This window comes from Sinocyclocheilus grahami, unplaced genomic scaffold (assembly GCF_001515645.1).
Source record: "Sinocyclocheilus grahami isolate Dianchi unplaced genomic scaffold, SAMN03320097.WGS_v1.1 scaffold110.1, whole genome shotgun sequence".
NCBI classification, from domain to species: domain Eukaryota; kingdom Metazoa; phylum Chordata; class Actinopteri; order Cypriniformes; family Cyprinidae; genus Sinocyclocheilus; species Sinocyclocheilus grahami.
In genome coordinates this window covers 2,718,048-2,740,888 of record NW_015505289.1, presented here as the reverse complement: position 1 = coordinate 2,740,888, position 22,841 = coordinate 2,718,048, and the positions used below count along the sequence as shown (strand labels likewise).

The 22,841-nt window shown below is 37.3% G+C and overlaps 1 protein-coding gene across 1 annotated transcript; it reads left to right on the top strand.

Annotated features, from left to right (window-relative positions):
- Window positions 1-1,148: 1,148 nt before the first annotated feature.
- On the top strand, window positions 1,149-22,263 carry LOC107588986 (fibroblast growth factor receptor 1-A-like). Its single transcript, XM_016277285.1, has 17 exons — window positions 1,149-1,591; window positions 6,131-6,327; window positions 12,776-12,862; window positions 12,943-13,115; window positions 14,307-14,430; window positions 14,525-14,715; window positions 14,854-15,004; window positions 16,769-16,962; window positions 17,062-17,195; window positions 17,306-17,427; window positions 18,203-18,313; window positions 18,398-18,588; window positions 18,681-18,803; window positions 18,887-18,957; window positions 19,070-19,207; window positions 19,932-20,037; window positions 21,167-22,263. Exons 2-17 carry the CDS (start codon window positions 6,225-6,227, stop codon window positions 21,347-21,349), a joined length of 2,202 nt encoding a protein of 733 aa, XP_016132771.1. The 5' UTR covers window positions 1,149-1,591; window positions 6,131-6,224; the 3' UTR covers window positions 21,350-22,263.
- The last annotated feature ends 578 nt before the right edge of the window (window positions 22,264-22,841 follow it).

Below are 22,841 nucleotides of genomic sequence, written 5' to 3'. Positions count from 1 at the left end.
TCAGTACCTGGATGGGAGACCTCCTGAGAAAACTAGGTTGCTGCTGGAAGAGGAGGCCAGCAGGCCAGCAGGGGGTGCTCACCCTGCAGTCTGTGTGGGTCCTAATGCCCCAGTATAATGACAGGGACACTAAAAAGCACCGAAGCACCGTTTTTCAGATGAGACATTAAACCGAGGTCCTGACTATCTGTGGTCATTAAAAATCCCATGGCACTTCTCGTAAAAGAGTAGGGGTGTAACTCCGGTGTCCTGGCCAAATTGCCCCCCTGGCCCTTGTCAATCATGGCCTCCTAATGATCCCCAACCACTTGACTGGCTCTATGACTCTCTCTCCTCTCCACCTGTAGCTGGTGTATGGTGAGCGCACTGGCGCCGCTGTCCTGTGGCTGCTGTCGCATCATCCAAGTGGATGCTGCACACTGGTGGTGGTTGAGGAGAGACCCCCCCACATGATTGTTAAAAGCGCTTTGGGTGTACAGCAATACACATCTATCTATCTATATATCTATCTATCATTCTCTGTCTGTCTGTCTATCTGTCTATCTATTGTTCTCTGTGTGTCTGTCTATCTATCTATCTGACTGTTTGTCTGTCTATCTGTGTCTATCTATCTATCTATCTATCTATCGTTCTCTGTCTGTCTGTCTGTCTGTCTATCTATCTATCTATATATCTATCTATCATTCTCTGTCTGTCTGTCTATCTGTCTATCTATTGTTCTCTGTGTGTCTGTCTATCTATCTATCTGACTGTTTGTCTGTCTATCTGTCTATCGTTCTCTGTCTGTCTATCTATCGTTCTCTGTCTGTCTGTCTGTCTATCTATCTATCTATCTATCTATATATCTATCTATCTATCATTCTCTGTCTGTCTGTCTGTCTGTCTGTCTGTCTGTCTGTCTATCTATCTATCTATCTATCTATCTATCTATCTATCTATCTATCTGACTGTTTGTCTGTCTATCTGTCTATATCTATCTTCTTATTTAATAAATGAATAAGTAGATGTGAGTTGGTAAGGACCAGCAGTGTATCTGCATTGAGTTTCAGAGGTGAATGGGAGGATCTCACTGGGGGGCTGGTGGAGGGGGGCAGTGGAATTCTTGAATCCTCAAATCCTGGAAGTGGGAGGTACGATGAAAAAAAAAACTCCTTCATATTCATTTCGAGAGGAAGAATCGCTGCTGTGAGCGACAGAGAAAGCGCAAGACAAACACGCACATTCGCAGCAGTTTACTTCGGCGTGACTCGTAAATCTCCGTTCGCCGCGAGACACCCGCGCGAGTTTACGAATGAAAAACTTCCCAAACAGCAAAGACGTGGAAGTTTTCTCACGGTCCCTCTACGCACCTGGACCAAAAGCTTTTGTGTGGTTCAGCTGGTTTAAACGTGACTCTTTTTTTCCTCGCTACTTTTGCCAAAACACGCGCGCTGCACGAGAGAAATCTGGCTGAGTGGCTTGTTTTGATCAACTTCAGCGTGGGACATTTTCTACGGAGAACGCTTGTTTTGGAGTAATGTTTTACAAACCTAAATAACTCCCACAAGAAGTGCACTTCAACACAACCCAGTGCTCACAGTAACATCCAGAGGTGAGTGTTTTTAACTTTGAGAAGAACCTCAACATTTTACGTGTTAACTGATAGCCTACCTGTGATGTTTATTTTGATTGAAGTAGGCTATATGAAAGATACGCCCGAGTCGTAAGAAAAACACTTCAGGCACTTATATATTTCTGCGTATTTTAAAGAAACTTTATTTTGCACGTTTTATGTAGAGAGGTCAATACAGAAGTGTTACAGCCTATATTCTTGAGATATAAAGATAAATGGTCTATATGTGTACTATAGGCTACATGTATAGAACCTTACACATATAGCCTATATGTATAGTTGTGCTTTTTAAAGTAAATTATTCCCATTTCCATTGTATTTGCACATTCATGAAGACACAAATCATGAATAGGTGCTCACAGCAGGAGTAGAATAAGAATGCTACATTGTGTTCCCTCAATTTGCATATCAATGAATATGAAAAGTGACCTATTTTGAGCTGTAAAACCCTAGGTGGTATTGCCTGTCCAGTGTTTCTTATGGATGCATTGTGTTCCTTGAGGAAACAAACCTTTCCAGGATCTGTTTCTGTGTTAATGATAAATCAGGGTTTTTTTGTGTGTGATTTAACTGAGTTGATATTCCCTGGCCGACCTCTGTTGTAGACTTTAGGGGGAAAGATGCACTAGTAGAGTCATTCTAAACATCTTGGTCAAGAACCATTGAAACTGAGTCAGTCCCATGCTCGAGATGTTACGCTAATTTAGGGCCACTTTCTGATCACGAGTGAATGTGTCGGCATGTCAGCATCTCTTGAGGATGACTACTTCATTCCACAAGCATTAATTTCAGAGATGATTTATAAATAAAATGATATTTTTCAAAACCACAACCTCCCTCCCAGAGGAGCCCATATTGACTTATTGTGGCACTTTGTGCCGAGTTACAGCCAAATCTCATAGTATGTCAACTGGAGCCCATCCAAATTGAATGTGTAATATTGGATGCGCTGAAAGACGAGCTGCGTCCATGCACCAGGTGGTTATTCCTGCTGCTGGTTTCGTCCAGAATTTTAGATATTCCACAAATCATATTTATGGTTTATAACTTTTGATGTTCCAAAAGGAGTTTTTTGTAGCAATGCCACAGAAGAACCATTTTCTCCAAAGAACCTTGACAGTGAAGTTCTTAGTTTGAGGAATATTTTAATAATCTAAACAACCTTTTTCCACTAGAAAGAACCTTTTGTGCAATGTAATGTTAAAAGTTCTCCATGAAACAATTGATGCCAATTGGAAGAACCTTTATTGAAGAACCTTTATTTTTAAGAGAGCATAACCACTAATGTAATTTCCATTTTTCAGAGTTTTTACTGTGTATAAGAGATTATGCAAAACGAAGCCAACAGAGGTGTGGATAGGAAGGCAAATGGCAAAGTAATTCACTTGGATTTCCTTTCCTAATCTATACAATTACAGGTGTTAAGCCTGATAACTACCCAGACAGTCGAGAATAGGGGTTGGTGAGTTGTGGGTTGGAGGGGTCCTGGGATGGATTGCATGACTATCTCCCAAAACAAACACCAAGTCGAGGAATGCTATGCATGGATGCAGCAGCATAGTAATTAAGGGTCCGGGCTGGACTCTCAGGGGGGTAGGGAACACAGCAAACTCAGAACTTTAATTATCACAATGGGCTTTTCAAATGCTCCTTTTGCATTACTGTGGAGAACTCTGAAAGGACTGCTGGTTTCAATGCTGTTTTGGTGGCAATAGTTGAGTAGAATTTTCTTTGTTTGGATTTATCCATTTAGAAGAGGCTTTTGTCCAAAGCAGCTTGCAAAAGAGAATAGTACATGTATAAACAACTACTGAAAGGTTATTTAGGGCCAGATATGAAAAGAAATAAAACTGTTCATTATTTTTGAATTATATATATATTTAAATCATTTTATTAACTGTTTTTGCTGTCTGTACATTTATATATAGTTTATTATTTATTTAGTTAGTTATATGCATTTTCATATTTGCTAATCTGTAATATGCATACATTATTTTTTATATAATATTTGATAGTTTTTTTTTTTTTTAAAGATGTTTAGTTTAATTAGAGCTGACATTTTATTTTTTATTTTTTTTCGAAGTTAAAGCTAAATAAAACAGCTTATTTGAGTATGTTTTACAAGAAAATACTATATTAGTCTTTGGAATTTCATGTTTAATTACCGTTTCTTTGTAGTTATTTGTGAAATTTACTAGCAATTTCTGAGTGAAAATTGTTTCAAAGTATTTATTTTATATTATTATTATTATTATTTTTTTTTTTTGGTGTTTAACATTGGAAATGGATTGTTTCCTGCACATAATGTTTTAAAAAGCACAAGCTATCAAGCATGAGCACCATTAATCTCTCCTTTTTTTTCAAAATCCATCAGACTGGTGGTAGGACTGTGCAACATGTTAGCTATTATTCTTCTAGAACTTTACACATTTTTTTTTTTTTAAACATGGTTTCGTGACTGTTGTTGAAAAACACTTTTATAGCTCATTCAATAACATTTCTTTGAATCTCACCAGTGTGCCGCAGTTTAATGTGTGAAAAAGTGCCATGAGTAACTCCACATTCTCATCAGTTTAAGAGATTCTTAAATTTTACTGCTTTGACACGGTTATGTGCCTGGGAGGTAAATGAACTGCGTTTATGGCCTTATCATAAACCCGCTGCACATCAGGATTTAGGATTTTTCATTCAGGGTCGCCACCCACTGCAGAACGACCGTCTCTTCATGTACTTGCCTTTAGCCGAATTACTCTGGCATAAAACCATCCGACAGCTCTCAATAATGGACGGACATCCCTCGTTTATCATTCTTATGAGGCGATCATAATTAACAGAATTGGATGTTGCTGTACTTCAACTCCTCTAGATGAAAACAGATCATGGTTGAGTATTTTAAACACACTTGTGCGAAACTGAGCCTTGCAATGAAGGTGCTAATCAGTTAAAACAACTTTGTTTACATTCACTAATACTCTAATTCCCCTCATTCTTAGTAATGAGAGCAAAACATGTGGCACCAAATTGTGTTGTTTCAGATTGGAAATTGTGAGTAAAGTAGGAGGTGCGAGAGCAAATGGTTTGCAGCATGATTATTGGAGGAGGGGGTACAAAAACAACCACCAGATTACGGGGCTTTTGTTGGGTAATGTTTGGCAGGGATGGAGGCGTGACTGGGGTCCCGAGGAAAGCCAAGTGTCAAGTGGCGAGTCTTAGGGGGTCATAGCATTAACAGATGTGTTTCACACCACCAGGATGGCCTCTCTACACCTACTCAGGGGGGCAGCTGCTGTCGGGTGAGGGGTCGAGAGGTTTGGGGCCTCTGTTGTCTTTATACTTGTGGGAAAACCATGTTTGAACTACTTTTTGATTTGTAAGGTACCTAGTTGAAGTTACAGCCTTTTCTTGGTTAAGTTTAAATTTTTTGTAATAGGATGATTGTTGCTTTGAATTTAGGAGATTTGTTATTATTTATCCGTGGTTGTTTAATTGGGTGGTGAATTAATGCATGAACAGTTGTCAATGCTAATTAAACTTAATATTTAAAAGCAATGGAGCCTTAGAAGTTGAATTAGTGAGTACCAGATGGGCTTCATGGCCAGGTGACAGTATTATTTCAGTAAATGAGACCGTTCTGGTCTTTGTAAGCAGAGCGTGAGTGTAGTTGGGCTTATATTTTGTGGCTCTTTGATATAGTTATAAGTGGGAACTTATACTACTGTTCAAAAGTGTGGGGCTGGTAAGATTTTTTTAATGAATATAAAGTATTTTATGCTCATCAAGGTTGCATTTCTTTGATCAAAAATACAGTAAAAACAGTTATATTGTGAAATATTATTACAATTTAAAATAACTGTTTACTATTTGAATATATTTTAAAGGGGTCCTATTATGCTTTCCCTTTTTCAACTTTAGTTAGTCTGTAATGTTGCTGTTTGAGCATAAAAAAGATTGATTTTATTCCTCTGATGCAAAGCTGAATTTTCAGCATCATTACTCCAGTCTCCAGTGTCACGTGATCCTTCAGAAATCATTCTAATATGCTGATTTGAAACTTTTGAACGGTTTGTTGCTTGAAGTCCTTAACTTGTTCCTACTGCAATGTGATGTGTCTTCAAGTGATTTTGATCAGAATAAAATTGACTCGTTCACAAAATTAAGAGTAAAGACTGCATATTAGATGTTTATTTGACGCTTTATGTATGCAGTTTATCATTTTTGTGTTGCCACAGAGAATTATGGAACGTGTAGTTTTATTGTGCAATCCTGTTGCCACAGTCATCTAGATTTTTTAGCATGTAAAGAATTATTTTCCACTATAAATAATCTTTTATAGAATGGAAAGGCTCTGAGGATTTTAAAGGTTCTTCATGGAACCATAAATTGCAATTAAAAAAAAAAAATGGGGAAAAAAATCTCCAAAAGCCAGATCATTCCAATGAAAAGTTCATTTTTTTCCTCCTTTGCATCTATGCATATAGCGTGTAAGACTAATTCCTGTACACATTCTCTTTTTGGCAGGTAGCTCTATGCTTCCGGTGTTGATGGGCCAGTGCTGCCCACAGCTGTGTGAATGAGCTGACTAGGCCCACCCTCCTTGCCCAGCTGCCGTGGCATGACTTCTCTCAGGATGATGAAGTCATGGCATTTGCTTCTCCTGTGGGTTATTCTAGCTCAGTTCCCCTTGGCCCACTCACGTCCCGCAGTAACCGAACAAGGTAAGTTTTTCCAGTTCCCATGTCCACTTCCAGGCTGTTCATAATCTGAGGTGGCACAAATAGAAACAAATGGAAGAAAGCAGCACATCTTTTACTTGCGTGATTTAGGTTTGAATACATTCATTTGATGTTCGTTGGTTTACACTTGGCTCCAGCTCATGCAGCAGCAGAGTTCTGGTCACGGCTCTGTTTTTGATGTGGAGTTAACTAGCGGAGCTGGAACTCATTAGGGTCTGATGTGCTGTAGGACTCCAGATGCTTTTCCTTTATGCATCCAAAGATCTTTGGGGTCTTTTGCTCCTTTTTGAAACCTTAGAGGTTCAGATGGATCATGGTGGAATGCGCAGCATTACAAAGACTTCTCAATGTGCTAAAAGATCTCCAGACACAATACAGACCTCTATAGCAATCGGAGAATGGCTTTGAATCATTTATTCATTAAATCTGGAATGCTCATTAGCTGCTTCTCTCTTACTCATTGGTTTTGATATGTTGTTACCATATGGTTATATCAGTTGTATTTATACCCCCCCCCCACCAATATTGGATAACAGTGTCTAGTTTTAGTCTAGTATGTGGTTTTTTTGTACTTTTTATTAAAAATGTCTATATAGTTTTAATTGATTTTAATTTCAGTTTATTATTGTAGTACCTAAATTTGAACCAAAAATGGCAACTAGCTGAAATAAAATGACTTAATTTATGTTAAGTAATGGAAATAGTTTAATGGTTTTAGTTAACTGTAATAACCCATAATTAAATTATTAATTTTTTATTTTAAGTAAAATAAAATGAGTTTTTTAAAATTTATTTCAAGTAATGAAAATTGCTTTATGGTTTTAGTTAATTGTAATAACACACACACATATACACACACACACACACACACACACACATATATAGAACTGTCTGTTTGCCTTCTTGCCTGAATTAACTTGTTGTAGTGACTCTGTGCCCAGGACAATTACTAGCCAGGCAGGAAATCCCAGAAGCAATCCATCCAGGCTATGACTTCCTTTACTGATTCCCAGCCAAGTCCAGAGCTTAGCACCAATCCTGGTCGATGCGGAGAGACGGTCGGCTATAAGGATTTGAGGCTTGTTTTATTGAAGGTTTAGTTCATTAAAAGGGTCATAATGATCTGAAATACAATGACATTTAGGCTTTTAAAAGATGTTGCAGATGAATAATGAGGTGATGACAGATGTTGTCCACTTCAGCTTGGACTGACTGACCAAGACAAATGGGTCGGGCCTCCGCCTCCCTCTGAGAAAACACATTCTCTTCGCTTCTCCAAGAAGCCAGTCCGGAGCGGTCTGAATTCGAGCACACAGATGTGCGTTGGTACGGCTCGCTGATGAAATCATGCTTGTGTTTTTGGGTCGGTCAGACTGGGAAGAATGACATAGGAGCATATCAAGACTTTTTCTGTTTTATGGAAAATGTTCCGTTTTAATTTAGTTCGATTATTTTCTAGCGGTCATAAACAAGTATTTTTTCCACTGAATTTCTTCAGTAAACAAAATGTGTTTAGGTGGTGCACTTCTCCCCTTTTTGTCAACTGCTTCAAATTTTACCAGAGAAATGGTTTGAATTTCTGCATGTTGAGGGTCAAATTTAACTGCATTTTTATTCACAGTGCCGCTTTATGTGCAAAAGCTCATTTTAGATGAAGCTTATGCAATAGCTTTTTATGATATTCTGACAGTACATTCACCACATGAACTGTTTTGAAGGAAGTGTGTATGTGATTGCCTTGATTTTGAACTGTTTGAAAGCCCAAAAAAGGGATGACGGTCTGTTCTGACAGGATTGTGCAGAACAGAGGAAAAAACAAATAATGCATGCAAATAATAAATGCCAACTATGCACTACTGTTCAAAAATTTGGGGTCAGTAAGATTATTTTATTTATTTATTTTTACATTTTTATTTTTTTTTTTATTTTTAAAAGAAAGGGGTCAGCAAGGATGCATTAAATTGATGCAAAAGTGAGAGTAAAGACATTTGTGACAAAATATTTGTTTCAAATTAATGCTGTTCTTCTAAAATTTCTATTCATCAAAGAATCCTGAAAAAATATACAGTATATCATAGATTCCACCAATATATTAACCAGCACAACTGTTTTAATACTAATGATAATAGATGTTTCTTGAGCATCAAATCAGCATATTAGAACGATTTCTGAAGGATCATGTGACACTGAAGACTGGAGTAATGATGCTGAAAATTCAGCATTGCATCACAGGAATAAACTAAATGTTAAAATATATTAAATAAAAAAATACTTATTTTAAATTGTAATAATATTGTACTGTTTTGCTGTGTTTTGATCTCATAGATGCAGCCTTGGTAAGCTTAAGCATTTTCATTTGAAAATAAATCTTACCGACCCCAAACTTTTGTTCAAATCAATTGCTACATTTGCTTCAAATGAGTTCATTACTTGGTAGAAGCTAGCTAAATTAGGCACATGCTAACAAGGACAGGCTCTTTGACATGTCATCATACTCAAAAACCATACGCAAAGTTAAAAAAGGCCTACAGACTACATTAAATACCAGTTCAGTTGCCAAAACAATTGAATTTCTAGAGCAATTTAGAAACCAAACTCTTAATGTTGCATATTGTTGTGCCTATATAAGGCAGGGTAAGATTGATGTTTTTTATGGACATTTTTGTAATTTTTTTGCCACTTAAATCAAAACCACTTGTCTATGAAGAATTCATAAATGCTAGACTCCTCTAAAAAATAACTTATCTGGATTTATTGCAACAATAGTCACATAGCCAGGGTTTGAGTTTAGTATAAAGGCATCAAAGGGCATGCTGGGTGTTGTCAGCCCTATTAACTGCAGTTGTAAGTGCTGTTTTACTTGTAAATGTGAGGTTTAGGGGTGCACGTCATATTTCTGCTCTAGTAAGTGACCGGAATGACTGAAAATAAAATGAATGGATTGATATAGGATGAGACATCAGTTCTCATTTTATTTTCAAGACCAGCATCTCCCTCAGCCTCAACCTTTCCTGCACACCATGCTTTTTTTGTTAAATTGGGCTGAAGCGAAAGTTGATCCCAACCCCCTTTCGTCCCGTTTCCCTGCTGGGATTAAGGGGCCTGTGATCCAGGAAATACCTCCACTTGGCTCAAGTGAGATCTCCATGACAACTAGCCGAGGAACCTGCTGTTACAGGCTCTTCTCCGTCTCTCCAAACGTGCTCTCTTTCCCCCTTCTGTCTCTTACGGATCCGCTCACATTGTCAGGAAACACTGTGGCGGGACGGATTAGTTTGTTTGACAATTAAGGTGACTTTAGGTTGGTGGGGGGTCTCTTTGAATGGGACGGCAGTATGTTCTGGCGTCAGGGATTTTTGGGCTTTTGTTTGGTATGTAGTGAAACTCAGGCCTAATAAGTGTAATGGGCCACAGGAGGTTAATCTTTAAACTGTTTCATTTTTTCTTCAGAACTTCCCCCTCTTTTGTAAAGGAAGTATCGCATTTTGAGTTGTGCGAATCTAATGATAAACATGACTGGACCACATTACACCTCAAAAACAAAATAGTAAAAAAGAAAATAATTATATTCATAATTTATAACAGTTATATTTTGCTGCACTATATTTAAGAAAATAGCATATTAAGGCTATTCAGGTTTTGTGCATTGTGCTTTTTTTTTTCTTTTTTTTTTTTGCAATTCTTATTCTTCTCAAATTTTATATTTTTATTATATTCCTGTAATACCATATCATATTTCTGAAATTGTCCATACAATGTTTTAATTAAATTATTTTCAATTATTTATTTTTTAAATGATTAAATGCAGTACAACAAATACTATCTGATATATAGATACTTTACAAATTAAATATCTAAAATCATTAAACCATAATTTTTTTCACATTCTAGTCAAAAGAAGAGATTTTTTTTCATTACTGTAATTAGCTTTTTTGTATCATGTAGTGTGCTTAATTATAATAAATAATATAATCATGCAAAAATGTTAATGCTTAAGGTTTCATTTCCTGTGTCCAAAAAATATTAATTATTTTCTATTAATTTTAGGTTAAAATATGGCCCAAACATGATCTTGACCGGTTTTGTGAGATTCACAAAATGTAGATCACAGAGTTGTTTCCGATTATCTGATTTATGCATTACTTTCTCATTTTAATCTTCTTTGACTTTGTGGCAGTTTTCTTATTCTTTATTTCTTTTGTTGGTGGTGGTCCTGTCATATTTTTAAAGTTTCATGCGTTCGTTTTCTTTCCCCTTCCATAGTTTTCTTTCCCCATGGTGCTTTAAAAGCTCTTCCCCCTTTTGTTAGTCATGGCCCTTAACTTTAAGGTTTGTGGTTCTTCACTTTTCTTTGGACAAGAGTCGTCTCTTGTTCACACTTTGTTTTGAAATGCTGATTTTGATCCAGTGCCCCCTTTGCCAAACATTCGCTGGTCTTCTGTTCCACCACTAGTCCGAACAGAGGTGAAAATGGAGCTGCACACATTGTTCCCCGGGGTGCGTTGGTGCTGCAGTGCTTGGCTCAAGACGAGACCGCGATCACATGCCTAGGGGTCATCTGGACTAAAGACCACGCTGCAGTGCTGAATGGAGACCACATGCGGGTGAACGGGGGCCAGATGTAGATCGGGTCAGTGGAGCTGACAGACTCGGGGCTTTACACCTGCACTGTCCAGAGCTTGTTCGGCAACCACTCTGACTGTTTTATCGTTAATGTGACGGGTATGTTTTGTAGGAGTTTAGAGAGGATGAGCTTTGTGTTTTCTCTTATCGAAGAAATACAAATTTCTTCACAAACGACTCTTTTTGTTTTTGTGGTATTGCTGATGGTGTGTTTTTTCAAAACCCTTAACTCATACCGCATGGTTTATGCTATGGACATGACATCTGAAATTATGTGGCTTGTTAAAGAGAGTTGTTCTGCTACTTTTCTAAGCAAACAAACAAGAAAACAGGTGACAAAATGTCATGTTAACTAATATTGAAGGAGGAATCTGAATCATATTTAGAGACCAGAATATCATAGAGGCTCTTTTGACCCTTCTGGCCTGGTGGCTATGTCGCTATCCATGTCGCTATCCATGTCGCTATCCATGTCGCTATCCATGTATTTTTATATACATTTTGGGATATTGCATAAAAAAAACTGTGGATGTAAATGCCAGTATGTGCATAAAATATTAAGGTGAATATTTTTTTTATCTGATAAGAAAATGTAAATAAACTACATAAATTCATTGGTAACACATAATTTTCATATTTTTTTACGTAATTTTATTATTTGATACTGATATTTTAATTTTTTAGTTGTTGTTTTTTTTTTTTTTTGCAATTTCGTATTGTTCTCAAAGAGGACATTGGAAAAGTTTCATTCATGTTATACCTAAAATGCATGCAATGTTTCAGTTTCAATTTATTTTTTGTTTTTTTAATTATTTAAATGCAGTACAACAAATACTATCTTGATGTATTAAATGCTTTACAATTATAATTAATTAAATGCAATACAACAAATAATATCTTGCTGAATAAATACATAATTTAAATAATATCTAAAATCATTATTATTTAAAAAAAAAAATTCACATTCCTGTTTCACATTACTGTAATTTGGATAATTGTAATGTGATCAATTGTCAAGAAAATGTTTTCTTTAATTTCATTTTTTTCTTTATTTTCTTTATCCGAAATGTAATAATTATTTTCTTTTAACTATAATATGTTAAAATATGGTTAAAATATGACACAGACGTGATTTAAGCAACCACATAGCAACCCCCTGGCATCGTGCAGGCAAATTTTGCACAGGCAAACACCACTTATTGTCTTTTGAAGTTGTTAAAAACTAGTTTAAGTTGCTGTTTGGGATTGTATTGTTGTTATAGATGAGCAACTGAGACATTCAGATGTCGTTTCTCTCTGTTCAGCTGTGGAATGTGTCAGGCGTTGATTGTTGAATTTGTCAGACTGCTCCCCAGAGTGTGTGTGTGTTTGCGTCTGTGTGATGGGAGCGTGGGCACGGCTCTGGAGCGGAGCCTGCAGTGACTCATGTGCTCTCACTGTCCGACACTCTGTGAAGGGAGGATGCGTTACTTCATCCTGATCACTATTCAGATCAAGCAGGAATACAAAATCACCAGAATACTGTGAATAAATAAAAGCATTGCAAGCCTCTCCTTTCTCAACCTGCTACTATTCTTTGCTTCATGACTGGTAAAATTAAACACTTTAAGGGATATAAATCAAGACATTAGCAGGTTTGACAATCAAGGTGGACAAACAGACAAATAAATAACCACATCTGCATGTGCTTTGCTGAAATCTAAATCATGCATGATGAGTTGTGGACTCATGCATGGCTATATTCTGACCTTCATGGGCGGCTGTATGAATTTATTCTCTGACACACATCCTGTCGACTTTGTCACAGGTCATGCAGTAGCGTCTTCCGAGGATGAGGATGACGATGAGTCATCATCAGAAGAGAACAAGCCATCAAGTAGCCAGGAGCTCTTACGTAAGCATGCACTCTCGTTTTCGGGAAGGAAATCAAATGATGAGTTGTTTTTTGTTATTAATACCATATTTCCTCTGTAGCGATGGCACCTCATTGGGCCCAACCTGAAAAGATGGAAAAAAAGCTTCATGCCGTACCGGCCAGCAAAACGGTGAAATTCCGATGTCAGGCCGAGGGAAACCCGACTCCGAAACTACGCTGGCTCAAGAATGGAAAAGAGTTCAAAAGAGACCAGCGCATCGGGGGCTATAAGGTACGTTTGCACATGAACAGACTTCAGTAACTGACTGATATCACTGTTATGTGGGACATACAACCCTCATTTATTCTGCACCTGACCCGAGAGAACGAAAGCTGATACCTCAGCTTACAATAGGCCAAAATCACAGCCTGAATCTCTACACCCTGAACCCGACACCTGAATACACACACCCTGATGTTAATGTGCAGGAAACAACGGAGCTCTGGTTACAAATAGTTTGCCGTAGTGATTAGGGCTTGGCAAAATATTTGTGATGATTTGCTGCCGATTTAAAAATGGATTCAAGAGAGTTTGTCACACCAGCCAAGCCATATAGAAGTAAACAGAGGGGTGAAACTCGTTACCTTTAAGGCCCCAGAAAATGTAAAAATGACTCAACATACAGTAGAGAGACAATGTGCAAATATCAAGACAAGAAGTACCACAATGTGCTAGAACAATTCAAATTAAGCAACATCATTAATATCAAAGTGATTTTGATGTTTATTTGGCCAATACGTTCCCTTCAGGGTGCATTATTACAATAGTTTTGCAGTTACAAGAGCATTAAAACAAGCATAAGTGTCTTTAAACTTGAGTAAACTTTCTTTTCTGTGAATCAGTTTCAGAATCATGATTCATTTACGAATCAGTCAGTCTGTTTCAATGAACTGCTTCAAACCTTTTCCCATATGTGTTTTTTTATGTAATAATTTTAAATGATTATTATTGTTGTATTGGTCAGCATAAATGAAAATTATTAAATATTGTTCTTATATTTATTCATACTTCTGTTTGGTAAATGATGGACTCTTTAATTTGAAATTAATCATTTTAAGCCATCAATAAGCCAAAAATACAGTCAGTCTGTTTCAATGAACTGCTTCAAACCTTTTCCCATATGTGTATTTTTTATGTAATAATTTAAAATTATTATTATTGTTGTATTGGTCAGCATAAATGAAAATTATTAAATATTGTTCTTATATTTATTCATACTTCTGTTTGGTAAATGATGGACTCTTTAATTTGAAATTAATCATTTTAAGCCATCAATAAGCAAAAAATACATATATATGTGTTTCACATAAGAGATTTGTGAATGGAGTATGCATACCTGGTTTTCATTTTTTGTGTGTGTGTATTTGGAGAACATATTGTGTGAATACACTTTAAAGAATATTTATTTTCTTCTATTCTCAGCTGCGGGAACACATGTGGACCATAATCATGGAGTCCGTGGTGCCCTCAGACAAGGGCAACTACACATGTCTGGTGGAGAACGAATATGGAAGCATCAATCACACCTATCAGCTGGATGTAGTGGGTCAGTCATCTCTCAATATCGACCAGTAGCAGTTCAGGAATAAATACTGTGCTTAAATAGAAATCTAACAAACCCTGTCTTGTGTATATTTCAGAGCGATCGCCTCACAGGCCCATCCTGTACGCTGGTCTCCCTGCAAATCGAACAGCTGTAGTCGGCAGTGATGTAGAGTTTGTTTGCAAGGTCTTCAGCGATCCCCAGCCTCACATTCAGTGGCTCAAACACATACATGTGAACGGAAGCAAACTGGGACCTGACGGACTACCTTACGTACGCGTCCTAAAGGTAAAGGTTTACATAGACATGCAGTCAGTTTGCTTAAAGCTGACTAAAATGGAGCAGTTTCATATAAGTGGTCCATACATATTAGGATGTCTTGGGTTGGGATTGGATGTGATGAATTTGGTCTCTTGTCATCTCCAGCACTCGGGGGTCAATAGCTCGGACACCCAGGTGCTGACGCTCTACAATATCACAGAAGAAGAGGGCGGTGAATATATATGCAAAGTGTCCAATTATATAGGAGAAGCCAATCAGTCAGCCTGGTTAACTGTTCTTAGACATGACGTACAAGGTAACTTAACCACAGGATAATCTGAAGTGATCGCCGCAGAGGTTTTAGCCTTGGGTTTCTCTCATGCTTTGGGTTTTCCTATCCGATTATGCCATGGAAACTCCCGGTCAACCCAACCAATGGCGATAACTCCCTCGCTATGGATTGGGTCTTACTGGAGAGAGTCTCCATGTGGCTTGCCTAATGTGGGTGGAGGTAGATTGAATGTGATGGTGCTGGGCAGCAATATATGATCGCTCTACAGGTGGTAGAAAGTTTTCAGGTGGTTTCCCGAGCATCTAACTGGTTTTTAATCCAACCAGATAGATGCAACGACTCCCCAAAATTTCCCAAGCTCAATGTTGTCCCGCTTCCTCCTCCCTTCCCCTCACGTCTTGGGCCTCGGGTCTGCTTTTCTCGTTCTCTTCCAGACGGCAGGCCTCAACACCACCGACAAGGAGATGGAGGTGCTCCAGTTGAGGAATGTGTCCTTTGAGGATGCTGGGGAGTATACTTGCTTGGCGGGCAATTCAATTGGGATCTCCCATCATTCAGCTTGGTTGACCGTTGTCAAAGGTATCCGGCAACTCTTTTCTGTCCTCTCTAGACCTTTCCATCTAGTCCCAACAGTGGCTATTTGTTTGTGTCATTCGCCAGTTTCAGGTGAACCACGTATAAGTCAAAGAGCATTTACTCAGCTATCACTTTAGCTGGTGTATATTTTGCACCGTTGACAAAGGACGAGGTGTTTCATGGGAACGTGTGTGGCCGTCCACAGGTGCAAATCACCCATGTGTGGCACCAGCATGTCGAGTAGACCAAACATTTGGATTTTAGTGGCATCTTCCCATATAAGTATCATCTTACTGAGGTGCCCTCAGTGGTTTTCACTTCCCATTGACCTGGCAAATGACACCAGTTATAGCACTGTTTCACCTCCTTCACCTACTAATTTTTCTCTAAATACCTCGTTTTCTCTCTCTGACCTGCTATCTTTGTTGTTTTAATGAGTGGTTAGTGCACATCAAGTCACCTATATTCAGATTAAATGAGTTATAGTTATGCTCATTTTGAGAGTAAGCAGACTGATAACAATTTGCATAAAAGCTCTGTTCCAAAACCTAGTGAGTTACTTTGTCTTCTAAGGCAGCATCCTAACTGTGACTGAACCTCATAAGTGACTTATTGGAATGTTTGACATAAACTGTGACTTCCTGCACCCCACAAAAAGCACAAAGGAGATTCGATTTGCACTAGAAACTGGCGTTAGCATATTGCTAAGATGACAAATCAATAACCTACTCTAGTGGTTCTCAACCTTTTTGACACCCCTTAGTTCACAATAATAATCGAAGGCTTCATGACTTTTATATTTTTCATGATTTACTCGACAAGGATTATAATTTAATAATTAAAGCACAAGACTTTTATTAATTTACATGTTATTTCTCGATCTGGAAATGTCTCTTTTAAAATGAGGTTATCTCATGTATCAAGACAGTGGGAAACCTGGTTCTTCTAAAACTAAAACTGAAATAAAAATAAATGTAATGTAAATAGTAATATTTAAAAAATAAAATAATAATAATAAAAGTGACAAAAACACATAACAAAATTACTGTTGTCAAATTAAAATTAAAACTGAAAATATAAAATTAAGAGTATTAATACAAACTATAATAGTTAAAAAAATGATGCTAAAATAACACTTAAAATAAAAAAGTAAAATATGCTGTATAAATAAATTTTTTTACTTACTGCGTAGCCTTCTATTTGTCCCATAAGCCCCAACCGCTCCCTCTGCAGTCCCCAGTCAGTCCTACCTGGAGGTTCTGATCTACTGCGTTGGATTCTTCCTCATCTTCCTCATGGTAGGAATCGCCACCATCATCAAAGTCCGCAGCTCCTCCAAGAAGAGCGACTTCAACAGCCAGCTGGCTGTCCATAAGCTGGCCAAAAGCATTCCTCTCCGCAGACAGGTAACAGATAAGGGCCTTAATGTACTGCTGTCCAAAGAAGGGCCCTTGTATCCTTCTAAAGGCCCTTAAAACGCCCCATTCTACTTCCTCACTCTACAGGTGTCAGTGGAATCCAGTTCCTCTCTGAACTCTGGCGTGATGTTGGTCCGACCTTCACGACTCTCCTCCATGCTGTCAGGGGTGTCTGAGTACGAGCTGCCCCAGGACCCATGCTGGGAAGTCCCCCGAGAGAGGTACACACACTGTGCATCTAGAATTTAAACTTTTCTCACTTCTTTTCCTCTGTAACAGGGTCAAGCTAGAAATTATTTTGAAATCTTGTTCATCTGTATTTTTGTAACAGGCTTGTACTTGGGAAACCTCTGGGCGAGGGTTGCTTTGGTCAGGTGGTGATGGGCGAAGCCATTGGACTGCACAAAGACAAGCCCAACCGCATAACTAAAGTTGCTGTGAAAATGCTGAAATGTATGTGGTTTTGCAAATTAACAGCCTAAAAGATCCCATGAAATGATTTAATGTGATTTCTATAGGATCTGACTGATTTATGATAAAGCAACCATAAAAAAACCCTCATGGTCTTACATTAAAGGAGAGACCAGAATATCATACCCTGCAAAAATATTTTATTTATATTATTATTAAATTAATTAGTCTAAATTAATTGTCTTGTTTTTCTGTAAAATCCTTAAAACAAGATAAATTTACTTGAGCAGCAAAATTATGTACATTTTCATATTCTCTTACTTGATTTGAAATGTATTTTGAATTAAAATACATTTATAAATATTATTATTATTATTGTTAAATATTACAAATATTTATTGTTCTTACCCCATTGGCATTTTTTTTCTTGTTTTAATGATAAACCTCACTAAATTGTATAAAATTTCTACATAAACAAGAATAAGGAATTTGGGGGGAAATAAATGTAAATATACAGAATAACAATATTTTTCTAGAATAACCATATTTATATATTTATTTAATAAATAATAATAATAGTTATTATTATTATAAGGTTGAGGAATTTATTATGTTTAGGTATTTATTTTCAATAATATATTATAAAACCAGACAAAAATACTAATTAAGGAAATTATTTTTTGCAGACCAAACAGACATAGACTTTTAGTCATAAAACTCCAATTTTGATTTCATGGGGGTTTTATGACCAAACCATATTATTTATCAGATCACATTATTAACCAGACCTCATCAATATTTTGCATGTTTTTATTAGCTGACGCCACTGAGAAGGATCTGTCTGACCTCATCTCAGAGATGGAGATGATGAAGATGATTGGAAAACACAAGAACATCATCAACCTGCTCGGAGCTTGTACCCAGAATGGTAAGAGCCCATCTGATGATTCTATTCTGAAGATGTTGGATCACACTACAAGGATTTCCTCTCTCAAAACACACATTGTTTCAGGTCCTCTTTATGTCATCGTGGAATACGCCTCTAAAGGAAACCTGCGGGAATATCTGCGTGCCCGCCGGCCATATGGCATGGAGTACTGTTACAATCCTGACCAGGTGCCTGTGGAGAGCATGTCCATCAAAGACTTGGTCTCCTGTGCTTACCAGGTGGCTCGTGGCATGGAGTACCTGGCATCCAAAAAGGTATTGTTGACATATTGTGTAATTTATTCAAAAAAATTCAAATTGTGTGCTGAAATTAATGCTTTTTTTGGTCTCCGTGTGTTCCTCAACAGTGTATCCACAGAGACTTGGCAGCACGCAATGTACTTGTAACAGAGGACAATGTAATGAAGATAGCAGACTTCGGTCTGGCCCGGGATGTTCATCACATAGATTACTACAAGAAGACTACAAATGTAAGCAGTCAGTTCTTCATAGTTGTATTTATTATCTAAAAAGTCAATATATGACAAGATGAACGTCTTTATTTCTTCTTCAGGGCCGGCTGCCTGTCAAATGGATGGCACCTGAGGCTTTGTTTGACAGGATTTACACAAATCAAAGTGACGTGTAAGATGGCTCATATGTTTTCAATTCCAGTATATCTTCATACCAGCTCTCTTCATAAAAGTACAGTTTCTTGGTTCTGCTTTGGTACTAACTGAGTGAACTCATGTTGTAGGTGGTCTTTTGGTGTTCTTCTGTGGGAGATCTTCACTCTGGGGGGCTCGCCTTATCCAGGAGTGCCCGTGGAAGAGCTCTTCAAGCTACTGCGAGAAGGTCATCGCATGGACAGACCCTCAGCTTGCACTCAGGAGATGTATGGCACATTATAATTAGTGACTAAAAGATGTTCCTTTTAGTTTGATTGAATAGAATCTTTAAAAACTTTTAAAATGGCAACATTCAAACAAATCAAAAACATTTAACTTCCATAATGTGAAAATTTTTTGAGTGAAACTTATATCATTCATTTATTTGTTTGTATTTGAAATAAAAATAATTTACTTTTTTCTTACTTTAGCAGATTTTTTTCTTTAGAATAAAAAGGCCCATTCAGATATTTTGATTAGCAGCTAAAATCCTTCTGAATTTGATAAAATAGAATCTTTTAAAAACATTTAACTTCTATAACACGCCACATTCTTGAATGAAACAGACTTTGCAATTCATTTATTTTAATAAATATTTATTTGATTTGCAATAATAATAATAATTACTTAATTATTATTAAAGTAAATATTGATTGAAACAGACTATATTTTTTATTTATTTTAATAATAAATGTTATTTTTTTCTATATTATATAATTATTTAACTTTTTTTTTGCATTATTTAAATACATTGCTCAAAAATGTGTCACACCATTTTAATACAAGTTTAAAAGATTCTATATCTTCCACTTTTGGTGGAAAATAGCAGTAATTACATGTTTTTCATTAGAATAAAATGCAGTTATGAATAATAAGATTAAATACAAAAATAAATTATTTAATGTTGTCTTCACATAATGGCTCAGTTAAGCAATTGTTTTTTTTCTCCAGATACCTGATGATGAAAGACTGCTGGCATGCAGTTCCCACACAGAGGCCAACTTTTAAACAGCTGGTAGAAGACCTTGATCGCACTCTGTCCATGATATCCAATCAGGTAAGGCCAGCCCCGATCTCAACCCCATAGAAAATCTTTGGAGGGGGTTGAAAATCCGTGTTGCCCAGCGACAGCCTCAAAACATTACTGCTCTAGAGGAGATCTGGATGGAGGAATGGGCCAAAATACCAGCAACTGTGTGTGAAAACCTTGTGAAGACTTACAGCAAACGTTTGACCTCTGTCATTGCCAACAAAGTGTATATAACAAAGTATTGAGATGAAATTTTGTTATTGACCAAATACTTATTTTCCACCATAATTTGCAAATAAATTCTTTAAAAATCCTACAATGTGATTTTCTGGATTTTTTTTTTCTCATTTTGTCTCTCATAGTTGAGGTATACCTATGATGAAAATTACAGGCCTCTCTCATCTTTTTAAGTGGGAGAACTTGCACAATTGGTGGCTGACTAAATACTTTTTTTCCCCACTGTAGGTAGCTACCTTTTATGTCAGCATCCCACTCAAAATTAATCCTCACAAGTGACTGATGTGAAATGCACATCATGGGCAGCAACTCTGTTAAAGGGTTAGTTCACCCAAAAATGAAAATTCTGTCATTAATTACTCGCCCTCGTGTTGTTCGAAACCCGTAAGAACTTCATTCATCTTCGGAACACAATTTAAGATATTTTTTATTAAATCTGAGGGCTCTCTGACCCTCCCATAGACAGCAAGGTAACTACCACGTTCAAGGTCCAGAAAAGTACCAAGATGATCGACAAAGTAGTCCGTGTGACATCAGTGGTTCAACTGTAAAGTTACGAAGCTACGAGAATACTTTTTTGCGCAAAGAAAACAAAAATAACGACTTTATACCACATTTTCATCTCTACTGTGTCACACGCTCGCGTCATGGTACTGTCGTGAACGCGCGTCCACAAGTGACGCAGTAGAGATGAAAATGTGGAATAAAGTCATTATTTTTGTTTTCTTTGTGCAAAAGTAAGTAATTAATGTAAAGTAATTAATGACAGAATTTTCATTTTTGGGTGAACTAACCCTTTAAGGCTTGGGTCCAAAATGCAAATATGCTGCTCCATCTGCCAACTTGGATGAAAATGTTCACTGTTCTCATTGAAGTGCATTATGGGAATGACTTAATAACGTATATGTTTCCCTTGCAGGAGTATCTGGACCTCTCCGTTCCCCTGGAGCCCATGTACTCTCAGGTCATCCTGAATGAAAGGCGTTCCACCTGCTCCTCCGAGCCGGACTCAGTCTTTTTAAGAGAGTCTGGACCCGAAGAACCCTGCATCCCTCCAACAGTCCCCCCACAACAAACCATAAAATCCTTCAAAAAACGCTGACAGTAGACCTGGAAGACCTGGACCTCCATGTTCACAGAGGATCTCTCTACATCTTTCTGCTTCCTCTGACTCGTAAACTCTGCAGGCTCAGAGACTGAGGTCAGCCTGGGCCGTTCTAGCACAGAAACGCACGCAGGAGGAAATGTTTCATACCAGCACTCTCAAAAACAAGACTGATCACAACAGTGTGTCTCACGTGGGGAACTATCAAACTTTCTGTCCTTCGATTGTCCTTCAGTGGGTTCAATCCTCACAAATAAGATGTTTGAAAAGCATCACAGAAGGATGAAATGGTTGTCGACCCCAACAAAGTCAATGGGGTGGAGAAATAATTTCAAGTGTTACCCAGTAGAGAATGTTGGCTTTGTAAATGTGGTTAAATTGTACAAATATGAAATTATATAAACACAATGGTTTTATATTACTATTATAATTATAATTATTTTGTATGAGCTTAATTCATGAACTTAAGAACATGATATGCAGCACAGTGTTCTAACCAGTCACAACAGTTGTCACAACTTCAACAGTCTGCAGTGTTTGCTTGACCAATAGCTTGAATTTGGGGCGTGACTATCTGTTTGTTTGACCAATGGCAGATGGAGTAATTGTTTAGGAAACCTGTTTGAAAACAGTAATTTTTTGCTGTTTGTCAATGCTAGTCGTGCAGAAATTACACACTTCACCTTTAAACGTCAAATATGTTCTGGCTGGTTGTGATTGTGTTGCATTTTCTCTTTCACTGTGGAAAAATGAAAAATTTATGGTTAAAAAAAATTAATCTCGTGCCTGTATAGAAGATGGTGTCACACAGATTAATGGGAGACTTTCTATATGTTAAAATAAGCTACAAATGAAATCTGTTACTCATTGCTTGCTGTTACGATCGTAAGGTATGATTACAGTTTGTTTGGTGTCCTGAAAGACTAAATTCAAGTGTGAATGAATGTTTACCAGTCACAACAGTTGTCACAACTTCAACAGTCTGCAGTGTTTGCTTGACCAATAGCTTGAATTTGGGGCGTGACTATCTGTTTGTTTGACCAATGGCAGATGGAGTAATTGTTTAGGAAACCTGTTTGAAAACAGTAATTTTTTGCTGTTTGTCAATGCTAGTCGTGCAGAAATTACACACTTCACCTTTAAACGTCAAATATGTTCTGGCTGGTTGTGATTGTGTTGCATTTTCTCTTTCACTGTGGAAAAATGAATAACTTATGGTTAAAAAAAATTCATCTCGTGCCTGTATAGAAGATGGTGTCACACAGATTAATGGGAGACTTTCTATATGTTAAAATAAGCTACAAATGAAATCTGTTACTCATTGCTTGCTGTTACGATCGTAAGGTATGATTACAGTTTGTTTGGTGTCCTGAAAGACTTAATTCAAGTGTGAATGAATGTTTTGTAACTCTTAATATGAAACCGCTGGAATATGTATGTCTGTTTAGCATTAGCCTGGTGGTTGACAATCTGTTAGCACCAGTTTCAG

Coding starts and splice junctions, on each gene's coding strand:
- LOC107588986 (XM_016277285.1), top strand. CDS start 6,225: ATGACTTCTCTCAGGATGATGAAGTCATGGCATTTGCTTCTCCTGTGG. Junction 17,196..17,305: donor TGGGAAGTCCCCCGAGAGAG/GTACACACACTG, acceptor TTTTTGTAACAG/GCTTGTACTTGGGAAACCTC. Junction 19,208..19,931: donor TCAGCTTGCACTCAGGAGAT/GTATGGCACATT, acceptor TTTTTTCTCCAG/ATACCTGATGATGAAAGACT.